Below are 12,001 nucleotides of genomic sequence, written 5' to 3'. Positions count from 1 at the left end.
CTTACTGATACATTAAACCAGTGGTCAGCAACCTCTAAACTAACACCTCCAAGTTTAACAATAGATTCCATACACAATATATTGAGATAGAAATTGTTCATAATTCAGGAAAATTTATTATTAAGCTGTGATGCGAGGTATGGTAAGTTTTTAACCTGGATATTAGCTTTAAAAAAAAAAGAACTAATAAGACCGGAAACGGTAAAAACGTAGATACGCTAGAGGCAAGTAGATCAAAACAATTGCTTCAAAATCCAATTATAAGTTTAGTAAAACAGGTTTTTAATTTTTGCTCTACAATATGCATATTGTTCATTTTTTTAATAAGAATTATTGGTCACTAGTGCTTAATGAGCAGTGATTACAGTCATTTTGATCCGAATTTCTCGTAGCTTATTCGTCTGTAAGGTCTTGATTTTGACTCGCACGTAGTAATCGGAATAATTCACATTTCGGTATTTCACAATTGTCTGAATCAAGAAGGTGAAGTTTCATCAGCTATCATCCAACAACCGTACATTTAAGTGCTCTGGAATTTCGAGGATATGAATTTCGTGAGATTATCTATTTGATAAACTTAAGAGATAAATAGGAAGTCCGATAACTCCGGACGGCATCGCCGGATGGATACTGGAAGACAAGTGGGCGGTCTTCCATTTTGAAAAGGAAAAGAGGACCTGGAATAATTGCAGGTAAACAAGAAAAGATAAATATACGAGGCACCATTCGATGAAGGGCTATTCGGCGGACATTTTTACGCCTGAAGAGGGTTTTTTTTAATGTGTAGAGCCCTACATACCCAACAGATCGTCAGAGGGTGCCTTTGGCATTCTACCCACTTGCGAACAAAAAAAAACCTTAAATTACTGAGATATATTGCATCCTTGTAGGGTCTATAATGTCTAATTGAGCAGAATTTTGATTGTTAGTATTTTATATATATTCTCTGCTGATTATGGATCAAAATATGGTAACTTGTTTAGTGTTTATTATGAATACGATTATGTACATCAACCGAGAAGTTGGATATTGGATTGATATTTGACAAGCAGTAGTTCAAAAATTTTCCGAAGGTTACTTACTGATTGTGACGAGATATTGTGACTTACATTAGAAAGACTTAAGAGCTATAAAAATTGTAAGATTGTGACTTGAAGTTTAGACTTCAATGTGAAGGTGAATGTTCATGGCAAGAACTTCGAACTGTTTTAGAACAGTTCGAACTTCTTGCCATGAACATTCACCGGCAGTAGTGTACACTTGACAGATGACAAAATCTTTATATCACTTCTAAGAAGTAACAATTCGATCCAATACACAACATCCTAACACAGTTGAGAATTCTACACCTAAAGGAATGATTAACTAGAGCTTTAAAAGGTACTAGGTCGGCAGTGTCAAAGAGATTCCATTTCTGAATGGTTTTATACTTGCATTTTTTTTTTGGTTAATATTCCTAGACATATATTTTGTTCCACGTTTTTCATAATGTCAAGGCGATAGCCTAATCAAATTTATCACTAGATTGCCGTAGGAGTCAATTTGACTCATTTGCGATTTTATTGCTATGTATTTGGAAAAACTAAAATAATTCAAAACAAAATTGTAATCATATACAACAGGGTTCGGTTACAAAAAATAAAAGTTGAATAATTATTTTAATTCGAAAACAAAGAATATTCAAACTAAATGCAAATTCATAATCACCAGCCGGCCGTTAAGTTTAACCCATAAATGCACATACACAATGCAAAGTGCTAAAGCGAGATCAGAAGTGTAAGTGTATTAGTGATGGACAAGAAGTTAAAACAGTATTTGCCCACATAAAAAAAGTTTAGTGATCCGAAATGGACTCATAAAATCTTATTTTTTGTAAGTTTAAAAATTTGTTCAGCATTATTTAGTCATTTTTAATAAGTTGAAAGCTTCACAGTTGTAAACAAAAAAGGTGTGGAAGTATCCGATCAAAAAGGCCTTCGTTTTTTGACAAAGTGTAACAGTGAGGAGGATACAAGAATATGTATATAAATTATCCAAAAGTTCACTTTCATGCGAGTGATTACTATATGCAATACCTTGAAAATGAGTAGTGAGTTTCACTTCAGTAAAGATGAAAAGGGAGCTGTTAAACAGACGTTCTTTAAACTAAAACCAGTTTGTGATCAAATAGCTGTTTTGCCAACAGTTAAAAGTGCCACTGAATTGAAGTCAGTTTTAGAAAATTTACCTTCTGAGAGCCTGCAACTCTTCGATCATTATATTTTAGTACCTATCTTTTTGCATCTTTCGAACAGTAATAAACATAAGTAAGTTCAAACTACAAATATTTTTATGTTCAAAAAGTTTTCTCTCCAATGGTTTACCATCAATACTTCTTGTAGATCCGATTCAATAAGCATTCTCTTGCAATGCTTGAATGTAGTTCTAAAACATATAAAAATTCAAGATATAAATTTATTTTTGAAAATTTTGGTCTTAATATTTAGCCAAGTTTTGGATGAGAAAGAGTCCAATAAATGTAAGTTATAAATTAATCAGTTTTAAATTAATTGGTGAAGGATCAGTGAATGTAAATTTATATTCTATATAATTTATAGTATCTTCTTCTTCATCAGAAGAGCTGAAATTAGGAGTGATGAAATGTGCTAAAACCCTGATCAAAAGATCCGAACCGAAAGTGCTATCAGCGTTTTATTCTCGACAGAACTATGGAAAATTAAGCATGAGTGTATATACTTGTACAAGAATTGCCACAAGTGAAGAAAGTATTCATTTAAAGTGAGTTTATGCTATTTATTTCACCTGAGTTTTACATGGGGTAAAATGGAGAGCTGAACACCTTGACAGAACTTATCCAAGAGTTAAAAAATAAATTGAAAAGCGAAACTAGTAGTTATACTTTATATATTACGTACAGAAAGCCTGCTTTTGTTTGCTACAGGAATGAAATTGCTTTTGAATTGAACATTTCTTATTTATTTATTTATTTTAAATTTTTTTGTTTTAGAGAGCAGACATTGAAAACGTTGATTTTTCTTACTCATGTCCAGAATCTCAATAACGATAGTCACGCGCTTAGACAGCAAGTTGCAAACGTAGTGATGCTAATGTTGCCAGGTCTAGTGAGTTTCAGTTTATCTGTGGCCACTGCCACAGACATACAGAATCACAAAATTACTTTGGTAAGAGGAAGGGCTTATCGTTCTTTCTTTCATTTTGAGTTCATCGGTTATTCTTATAATATTCAAATCATATCTTGATTGCAAATCTATTTTTGCGTTCAATAATCAAATTTTGCTTGCAACCATCTAATAAATAAATATGCATGTTTTTATGATTATTTATAATATGAAGCCGAATCATTCTCTAATCCTCCATGTTTATTTATATCAGATGTTTTGGATTCACTAGACTGCTTCAGTCTCTAATGTACGAAAACATAGAGCAACCTCGGCAATAATTATTGTTGATATGAAAACAGATTTAGTACATCAATTCCCCCCCCCCCAGATACTTAAACATTTTCAATAATTAATAATAAATGTTGTGATTAAAGTAAAGTGTATGTATTTTGAGTCTTATGCTTCATTCAGATAACAGTATTTCATTATGTAGTAACATTCTTAGTGATATGAATAATTATGCTTCCTAGTTACAATTAAAATAATGTTTTCATGTCACTTTTTATTATTGATTATTTTTTTACCCTAATTTTTTATTTTTATGCCAAACTATGAACCGGGTACTGGACGAATTTAACTAATTTAAGATTCATGAAGTTTATTCGTACTTTTTTATTATGAACTATTATAATCTACTAAGAAGCACTTAATTTAATATATTTAATGGCTTAATCAGCTTGCAATACGCTTGTGGAGTCGAGTTGCTGGTTTAGTTATGGATGATAACATTCACACTGATGATGGTGAACGAAAAACTGCCTCAAAGAAATTCAGTTTAGTGAAGCCTCTATCAAGAAAATTAAATCTAGAATTTTCTACTAAGAAGACATCGCAGGATAGTATTCAAGGTGTGACTAGAAGCCGCACTTGGATCGAAAATAGCAATGAACATTTATTACCAGTCACTAAAGCATTTGCAGGATTACAATGTCACCATCATTGGAAAGTGAGGCTAGAATTAGTAAATGCAGCTCATCATGTACTTACCTACGCACCCAAGTATGTTATGGTCCTGTATCTAGAGAATTTTTTTAAAACAGTTCAGTTTAATTGTCTATTTTGGAATTAAAACATTTCAAATGTCTTCTAATTCCTAATTGGAAGGTGTACATTTTTAGGAATTTGTGCTTCTCGGTGCCTACGCTAATAGAAATTCTTATAATTTTATCGCAAGATGAACAGCCTGAGGTATGTGCAGCAAGTCTAGAAGCTATCCACTTATTTTCAGAAGGCTGTGAACTTAAAAGTGATGCCAAGAATTTGATAGAAATTGTCGAAGATTCTCTGTATGAATTGATTTCTAAACTCCCAAGAATCATTTGCGGAGTAGGTCAGCTAATTATATTTCATTTCTCAGTCTAGTGCATTAATAAGATTTGTTCGGAAGTAATTTGTTATTGAGTATTCTAAAACAAAATGTTATTGATTTTCATTTCAAGGTTGTTTGACTAAATTTGATGAAAGTAAAGTATTCTTAACTGCATAAAAAATATCCAGCTGCAAGAATCTATTATTGCACGTAATCTTTTTATATTTTAGATCTTACGTTGAAAGAGAGACAGTTATCATTGGTTAGCGGATATCTGGATATTCTGGGACACGCTCACCTGGGCAGTGTGCTCAGTTCCGCACAACATGTGCATAGATTATTGAGCTGCATCTTGATGGCTGCTACACTGGACTGCACCAGCGTCTCTCTGTTGGAAGAAGTTTCATTAAGAAGTTAGTGTGCATGCATTTCTTGTTCCCAATTATTGTTTAAAATGCAAATAATTTTTTTTTTTTCAGATTTGGAAAAAGAAAACTCCAGTTCTCGGAATGTATGGCGAAAACTTAAATGGTGCAATTCTCATAAATCACAACTGAGAATTAAACAAATTTGCAGAAAATTGGTGAAATATTCTAATCTTTCTTTGTTTGTTCATCACTTATTGGATAACTTTCACTCTGAACGCTCACGCAGCAAAGAAATAACGCTTATTTTTATATATATATTTTCATCAGGTAATTTTCCTTTTTTGTGAAATAGATTTATTTTTCGTTGCAACTTAAGAACACCAATTTTTCAGAATTGGGATGTCAGAAGAAATATTTTTAGAGTGGCGCAATTAAAAAAGTAGGTTTTTATGGAATGCTGTTCGGATTAGTGTGAGGGGTGAGGGAGAGAGCAGCTAAGAAACGAATAAAATCTGCTGTGAATCACTCAAATGAATTCCTCTCTCCAGTTTTCATAGTTGAAACTGACATTATTCTTTGGTTTTTAGTACATTTGGAATTTCATTATTACTTTTACTTCGCAGCACTATTAACCTTTCTAAAATCAGTTTTCCCTGAAAAGGAAAAGTAGTAGTCGTTTACATGATTATTTATTACATTCATTGGTATTTTTCTGGTTTCTGAGAAAAAAGATTCAGAAGACCGTATTTTCCGGAATGCCATTTTCTTTACACTTGGAAGTTTTCAACACATTTAAACCTCGTTAATATTTCATGAACGATACATTTAAACTTCACCTAAAATGAAACCGATTCGTTCCTCCATGCCTAATGCTAATTAGGAGCTTGTCCCTTCATGATGAGAGACAACGGCCATAGCAACGCCTTGTATGTACATGTGCAATGGGACAAATTTAACAAAATCTCCAAGGCCGAAGTAGAGGAGGTCCTCAATGCACCCTTGCACTCTGACAGGCCAGCCTTTGAATGCCACTGAGTGCCCGGACTCCACCTACCTGCAAGGTTTCTACCACCGAGCCACTGTCCCGTGAGACACTATGGTTCTAGTTACACTTGTATTGATCCAGAGTGTCATCTGACGGCTCATGTTCTTTAACAATACACTGAGTTGATTTTTATTCTAACCTCCCTACGTAAAGATCTCTAACTTTAATTTGAAACTCTTGATTGATTGATTGGTATTTAGAAAGATTGAATAGGTTTATTTCAGGGTGTAGAGAAATGGTTATTTTTTATAAAAAGTGCCGTTCAATATATAGTTTGGATTTGTGGCGTATCAAAAAGTGTGCCTTTGAATTTATCCGATTTCGAGTTTGAAGAAAATAGCTTAATCGGATGTACGAGGTTTTAAGATACTTAAGTTTTAGGTTCAAGATAGTTTATCTCATCTTGGAGCCTTAAAAACAATTTATATCGAATTGGTGCTAGAACTATTCTCCGAGATTAGATGTTACGGATTTTGTCTTGCTATTAAACGTCATGGTTTTTCAGGTAAAGCAAGTGACCATGATGAAATAGAAACAGCTTTAAATGTTTTTGATGCTTTAATGGATCAAAACTTATGGAACTTGCCAGTTAGCGTTAGTATAAACACTGGAGTTACAAAGGAGGAGGCTCGGAACAATATAGTTCAGGTTCTAACTTTATTCTATTCATGCTGAACTTACATTAAAATATCTAACATTAGGTTTCATGGTAGAGTAACCATTTATTAACAGGTAACTAAAATTTTTAGATCTGTTTGTTAATGGAAGCTGTATCCAGTTTGGCTTCATTCTTGGGGTCTGATGTATTTTCACCGTTACTATTGCGTTGCCTTTATCCTTTGCTAGAGAATGCTGGAAGTCCTCTTCACTTGATAGCATTCACGGGTACTGTATTACCACCTGTTTTTCTTTTCATTTATTATTGTATTATTAATTTATTTGTTGCTATTAGGTTTAAAATCGATAAAGAGAATAGCGGTATTCTACGGAGGTGGGGTGAGTGAACTTGTGACTAACAATGTGGACTACCTGTCGCACCATGTATTGCTGCACTTAAGACGAGTGCGCCGCAATCCAAAAGTTCTGTCAGTTCTGTCGGTTATTATGGAACACTCTACATTAACAGTACTCCCGTCTCTTCTCGAAATTATAAATGATGTAAGTTATCTGTCAGTTCTGGTTATGTAAGGCGTCACACACTTGCTTCGGCCTACATGATTACTATACATTATCTTTTGTATAGGTGCTCGTGCAGTGTTTCGATTTTTTTCAAGACGAAAATGCTAGTGCGTTTTTGCAAGTTTTTCTTACATTTGTCGTATGTCTTAACAAATGGTGTGCAGAAGTCGAAACTCCTGAGGATATGGTGAATAAGGAAGTAAATATTATTGAAGAATTGTTAGACTACCAAAGAATAAAACAAGAAGCGGAAAAATTGTCAGATGATGAATCAGAGTACGTTAACTTAAAATTCATTGAACAGGTCATTTCTTCAGATAAATTGGTCGTACCTTAATACCCAACAACAATAGTTTTGAAACATATTCAGCTTTGACTTTATACCAAATATTTGTTCAATAGACATAACTTAAGCTACCAAAAGCCCTGCTTTTGTCTTTCTCATACATTTATGAGTTCTCAAATTAAAATGAAATAAATGTTACTTTTTTATTTATTTATTTATTTTTTTTAAGTCGGTCATTGTGAAGATATTCCGCTCATTAAGATACAATAAAGTCATTTTTTCCGTAGTTATCGACTCGTTACCTTTTTGAGTGAAGTACAAGCTTTCTTTTGTCAATTTATGAGCTCTTAAAAAATTGAGACGGAGTAGTGTCTAAAACTTTCGACGTTGGCAACAAAAAAGAAATTTTATGTACGTATTCATAAAACTACATGCTATTTTATGCCAACATTCCAAAATCTTATTTGACTTGGCGGAAAAAGAGTAAAGCTAGATGTCATACTATGTAAGAAAGATCTTATTTAGAAGAAAGGAATAATTGATTTCGTCTCCTTTTTTTGTATACTTTAGGCTACAAGATTTCATTGAAGAAGATATATTTCCAAATGTGAATGCCATTAAGAAGAAAGATGATCCCCGTCATATTAAATTAACTGTTCAAATACTCAACACCAGTTTACATTTTTTATCTTCTAAAGATAATACAAGACAAATTGTTGTATTGCAGGTACAAAACATTATCACTCTTAGGTTAATAATTTCAATTGTTTATTTTCTTGATTAGGATATTCACTTCCTTTTTCAAAGATTTTAGAAAATGGATTATTACTTTTGAGAACATGGACTGATGAATTGCTACCTATAGTACATAAAATTTGGTCACCTTTAGCACAACGATTCAGATATTGCGATAATCATTTAATAGCACAACGTGCATTTTCCTTGTTAAAAACAATGGGCAATCTTGCCAAAGAGTTTATTAGAGTGCGCACTTTAAGGTATGTCCGCTTGAATTTCTTGTAAGCCAAAATTATGTTTATTTATGTTATTTGGTTAGTTTGTCAGGCGTTAAAGCTTGTAATGAAAAGGCTTTGTTGACGACAATGGCAAGAAATTTTTTTTTTTTTTTACGAATTTCTTTATTTTTCCGTTTCTCGACGATTACTATTGGCTTTCTTCATCAGGCGCTTCTTTATGGGTGACGAAATGGGCGTTTTATAAATCACGCACTGTGTATTGCAAAGTCCACATATCCCCATCCTTATAGAAACTCATGATGAAGAGGTAATCGAGTAGCGAAATAATAATTAAAATTGATTTCCAGATAAATAAATAAAATTATTAAATAAAAAGAATTTCTCTGGCCATTGTAATTGAATTCTTCACATTAAAAGATAATTTAATGACAAAAAAAAACAATTTTTTTAAGTGATGTCTTTCCATATTTGCTGGATACATTGAAAAGTACTTCTAAAGACAGTTTAAAGTGTGATTCTGCCGCTTATAAAATGAGCCAGAAATATAAGTTACAACTCTGTTTACTTGCTGGAATTGGAGAACTATCATTAGATATGGATTTAACTGAAAAAGAAATAGACAACATTCTAGACGCAATTACTCCTTATTTGAGCTGTCGCCAGCCTCGTACACTACAGGTAAATTTGTTGTAATTGTGAAATAGAACTGAAAACTAAAAAGATATTGAACCACTAGCCCGGCTTTCTCTTGATGCGATTTCTTCAGTAACAGGGTTTTCTCAAAATGCACATTTTTTCCAGACTGTGAATTTTTATTAAATAGTTCCCTTTATAGCTAATTCATTGAAAGGCATAGTAGCCGAGCGGATAGAGACGAAGCCCGCAAAGCTATGAAGTATGGTACTGGGGTCTAGGCCTTGGATTTTATTTAATGGTTAATGTGAGAATTTAATTGTTTAGTAAAGTTGGACCTAAAGCCCGCCTATAAAAAAAACATTATTGTACATTGAAAGGATAAATCGTTGAAAATGGTACAATGTTCTTTATAATCATTAAATTCTGACACTTTTGTGCATTTACTTTCATTTTCACTTTATAAAACCATTCTTCTAGAGAGTTCAAATGTTGTAAGAAGCGGGAGAGTAAACTGGGTCCAAAGGAGAAGTTGAGTTTCCCTTCAAACTGCCATTTCAGTGAACAGCATGAATTTATCTCTGCAATACTACCTAATTGGGATTAAATATGTAACTAAAATTCCAAATGTGAACAAAATGAGAAAACCCGAAGTACTTTTTTTTGGTGCAGTCTCCGGTTTCATCCCTTTGCTTTAATTTGTTTTTTCGTTTCTGTCCTGATTTGGTGAACCAGTGTTCTATCTACAGATACAGTTTGTTTTTGGCCTATTTTTTTCCCTTTGTTGACTATTAACAAGGAACTACTTTTAACTGTGACAAATTTGCTTAATTTTCTGTCTTCAACGTTGAAATAGTGTTGATACAAATATATTGATACAAAAACATATTCTTCTATTTTAAAAAGCCATACAATGAAAACTGTTCGGCAAATCAAGTTGATCGTGATAGTCATGATGCGGTTTTCGTTCCAGTGCAAACAAAATTTAATTGATAGTAACACTGTCTCTGCAAGGCCAAATATTTTTGACCTTATCCTATTTGAATATTATAGTTCTGATTGTAGCTAAGATACTACCTTGTTGTTTCATGATCTATTGCAAAATATTTTTCAAATTTCAGGATGCTTGTTTGTACACGTTTAAATTAATAGGCAAAGAATTTTCTGACCTGGTATGGTTGCATCTAATGTCAATCAGCCCCAAAAAGTTGCAATTTGAAGCACCCTGTACTGTGTTTACTTCGTATAAGGTATTTACTTAAATAAATAGGAAATAAAATAAATAAGAAACTTAGTTACTTATTAATTAGTAGAATACGAGAATGCGAATTATTTGTTGTGTACATAAGCTCGAATTTAAAGATTCTTGTAGGTGTTTAATAAATAATCTGGCTCTACCAGTTGCAGGGCGGATCTATAGAAATGAAGGAATACGAAAAGAATGTACATGCCCTCTTGGATTTAATTTAAAGTTCTCTCAGGAATTGAATAAATTTGTGATGTGATGTAATATGTGTATATATAGTAATTATTGTAGTTTAAATTTCTTCTGCAGGCTTTCACATTTTTTTTATATTAAGATAATGAATCACATTTTTACTCTTTTGTAAATAAATTTAACTTCGAAGTGAGTTGCTATTATTTTCTTTTATTGCCTACTTGAGCCTTCAATTATCATTGATTTATTGATTGATAAACTTTCGATATTAATCCTAGATGTCAAAAGGCAACACTCAAACAAAGGGCTTCCCAATGTCTGCCAGATAGTCATCTAAATTTACCATTAAAAGTAATTCCTCCAAATAGTAAGCGAGAGGGTCTCATTAGGGAGGGAAGAACACTTCTTGATTTAGATTGCAGGTCTAATTAGGGGAACTTATAATTTAATAAATTTTACTGAAAATGAACAATTTGGTAAACATGAAGGCCTTCAATTTTAAAAGGAAGAAATAAGAAAAGCTTATTTAACTCTTTGACGCCATGGAAAGTGATTAAAGACCATTATTTAACTCTATTGGTTCAAGGCTAGAAACATAAGCGCTAGATAAAAGGCTGTCTGGTATTATTGATTTACATTGGAGTAGGTACGTATGCAAAATTCTGGGTGGTGTTTGTAAGTAGATAGAGAACCTTAATCTCTTCAATTTGTACAACTCTGTCTTTCAACAATACAGCCGAACTAACAGCTGACATTTCATTTTGAAATTCCAAGTACATACTCAAGTTATTGTGTGCCATAAATTAAATTCTTGTCTGTTCATGGAAAGAAGTCACACCAACCCTGTAATGTAAAATATTACTTTGTAAACTAGCCCTGAAGATGACCTAGTCCCTAGGTCGAAAGCTCGGCAGAATAAACGTATAACGACTGAAACTGGCATTTATTTTTCATCCTATTGGAACTATGAATCAGTCACCAAAAATAATTAACTGCAATTTCCCTTTTTCTTTTTAATATGCGAGTGAATGTGATGACTATTCAGAATAAAGATTAATCACAAAAATAATTTGAAATAGCGTTAAAATGAAGTGCCTTTTTAATACTAACTATGATTATGAGATACATCTTTTATTATTCTAATAGAAAAATATTTATGTGTGATAAAAGGCCAGCTCAAGTGAATCTAATACATTCTAAAAATTATGATTCTGTTAGAAGTATGAATTATAAGTTGGGTACTTGCTGATTTGTGTACCTTTTGGCGTTTAATCAACCCTTATACTTAACTTTTAAAACTTCATGTTTTTGTTTAGGAGTTAAATACGAGTTTTCTATTGTTTCGAAATTTCCCGCCGTTTTAAAAAGTGGGTGGAGCACATAACTCTGGTCCACCCTATATACCAGATGGTAATTTTAGATGTTTTCTGTATTTTATATAATTGAAATAATGTTGCCTTCTTAAAATGAAATTGTTAGAAATAAATTTTGTTAGTAATTTACCAGACATCAAGGACCTATCAGAAGAGAGTATCGATAAGATGTAGTGTAGATATCAGGAACCTTTGGGCAAAATGGGATCCA

The 12,001-nt window shown here is 32.6% G+C and overlaps 1 protein-coding gene across 6 annotated transcripts; it reads left to right on the top strand.

The window, feature by feature from the left end:
* The first annotated feature begins 1,761 nt into the window (after nt 1-1,761).
* Tti1 (Telo2 interacting protein 1) lies at nt 1,762-11,796 on the top strand. 6 transcript variants are annotated; one of them, XM_074123652.1, is made up of 17 exons: nt 1,762-2,306; nt 2,382-2,518; nt 2,598-2,778; nt 3,008-3,182; nt 3,859-4,181; nt 4,301-4,512; nt 4,722-4,904; nt 4,971-5,186; nt 6,410-6,552; nt 6,654-6,789; nt 6,857-7,062; nt 7,148-7,359; nt 7,940-8,096; nt 8,177-8,367; nt 8,799-9,024; nt 10,101-10,229; nt 11,734-11,796. In XM_074123652.1, exons 1-17 carry the CDS (start codon nt 2,050-2,052, stop codon nt 11,779-11,781), a joined length of 3,132 nt encoding a protein of 1,043 aa, XP_073979753.1. In that variant the 5' UTR covers nt 1,762-2,049; the 3' UTR covers nt 11,782-11,796. The 6 variants fall into 6 exon arrangements, with proteins under 6 accessions (XP_073979753.1, XP_073979756.1, XP_073979754.1 ...); XM_074123655.1 differs by lacking the exon at nt 11,734-11,796 and adding an exon at nt 10,352-10,610 and having other exon boundaries at nt 1,764-2,306; XM_074123653.1 differs by lacking the exon at nt 11,734-11,796 and adding an exon at nt 10,342-10,530 and having other exon boundaries at nt 1,764-2,306.
* Nucleotides 11,797-12,001: the final 205 nt, after the last annotated feature.

Source organism: Rhodnius prolixus, unplaced genomic scaffold (assembly GCF_049639745.1).
Source record: "Rhodnius prolixus isolate KJV_2025 unplaced genomic scaffold, Rpr scaffold_14, whole genome shotgun sequence".
Taxonomy (NCBI): domain Eukaryota; kingdom Metazoa; phylum Arthropoda; class Insecta; order Hemiptera; family Reduviidae; genus Rhodnius; species Rhodnius prolixus.
Note: the sequence above shows the minus strand (reverse complement) of the source record. Positions and strands in the feature narration are given on the sequence as shown.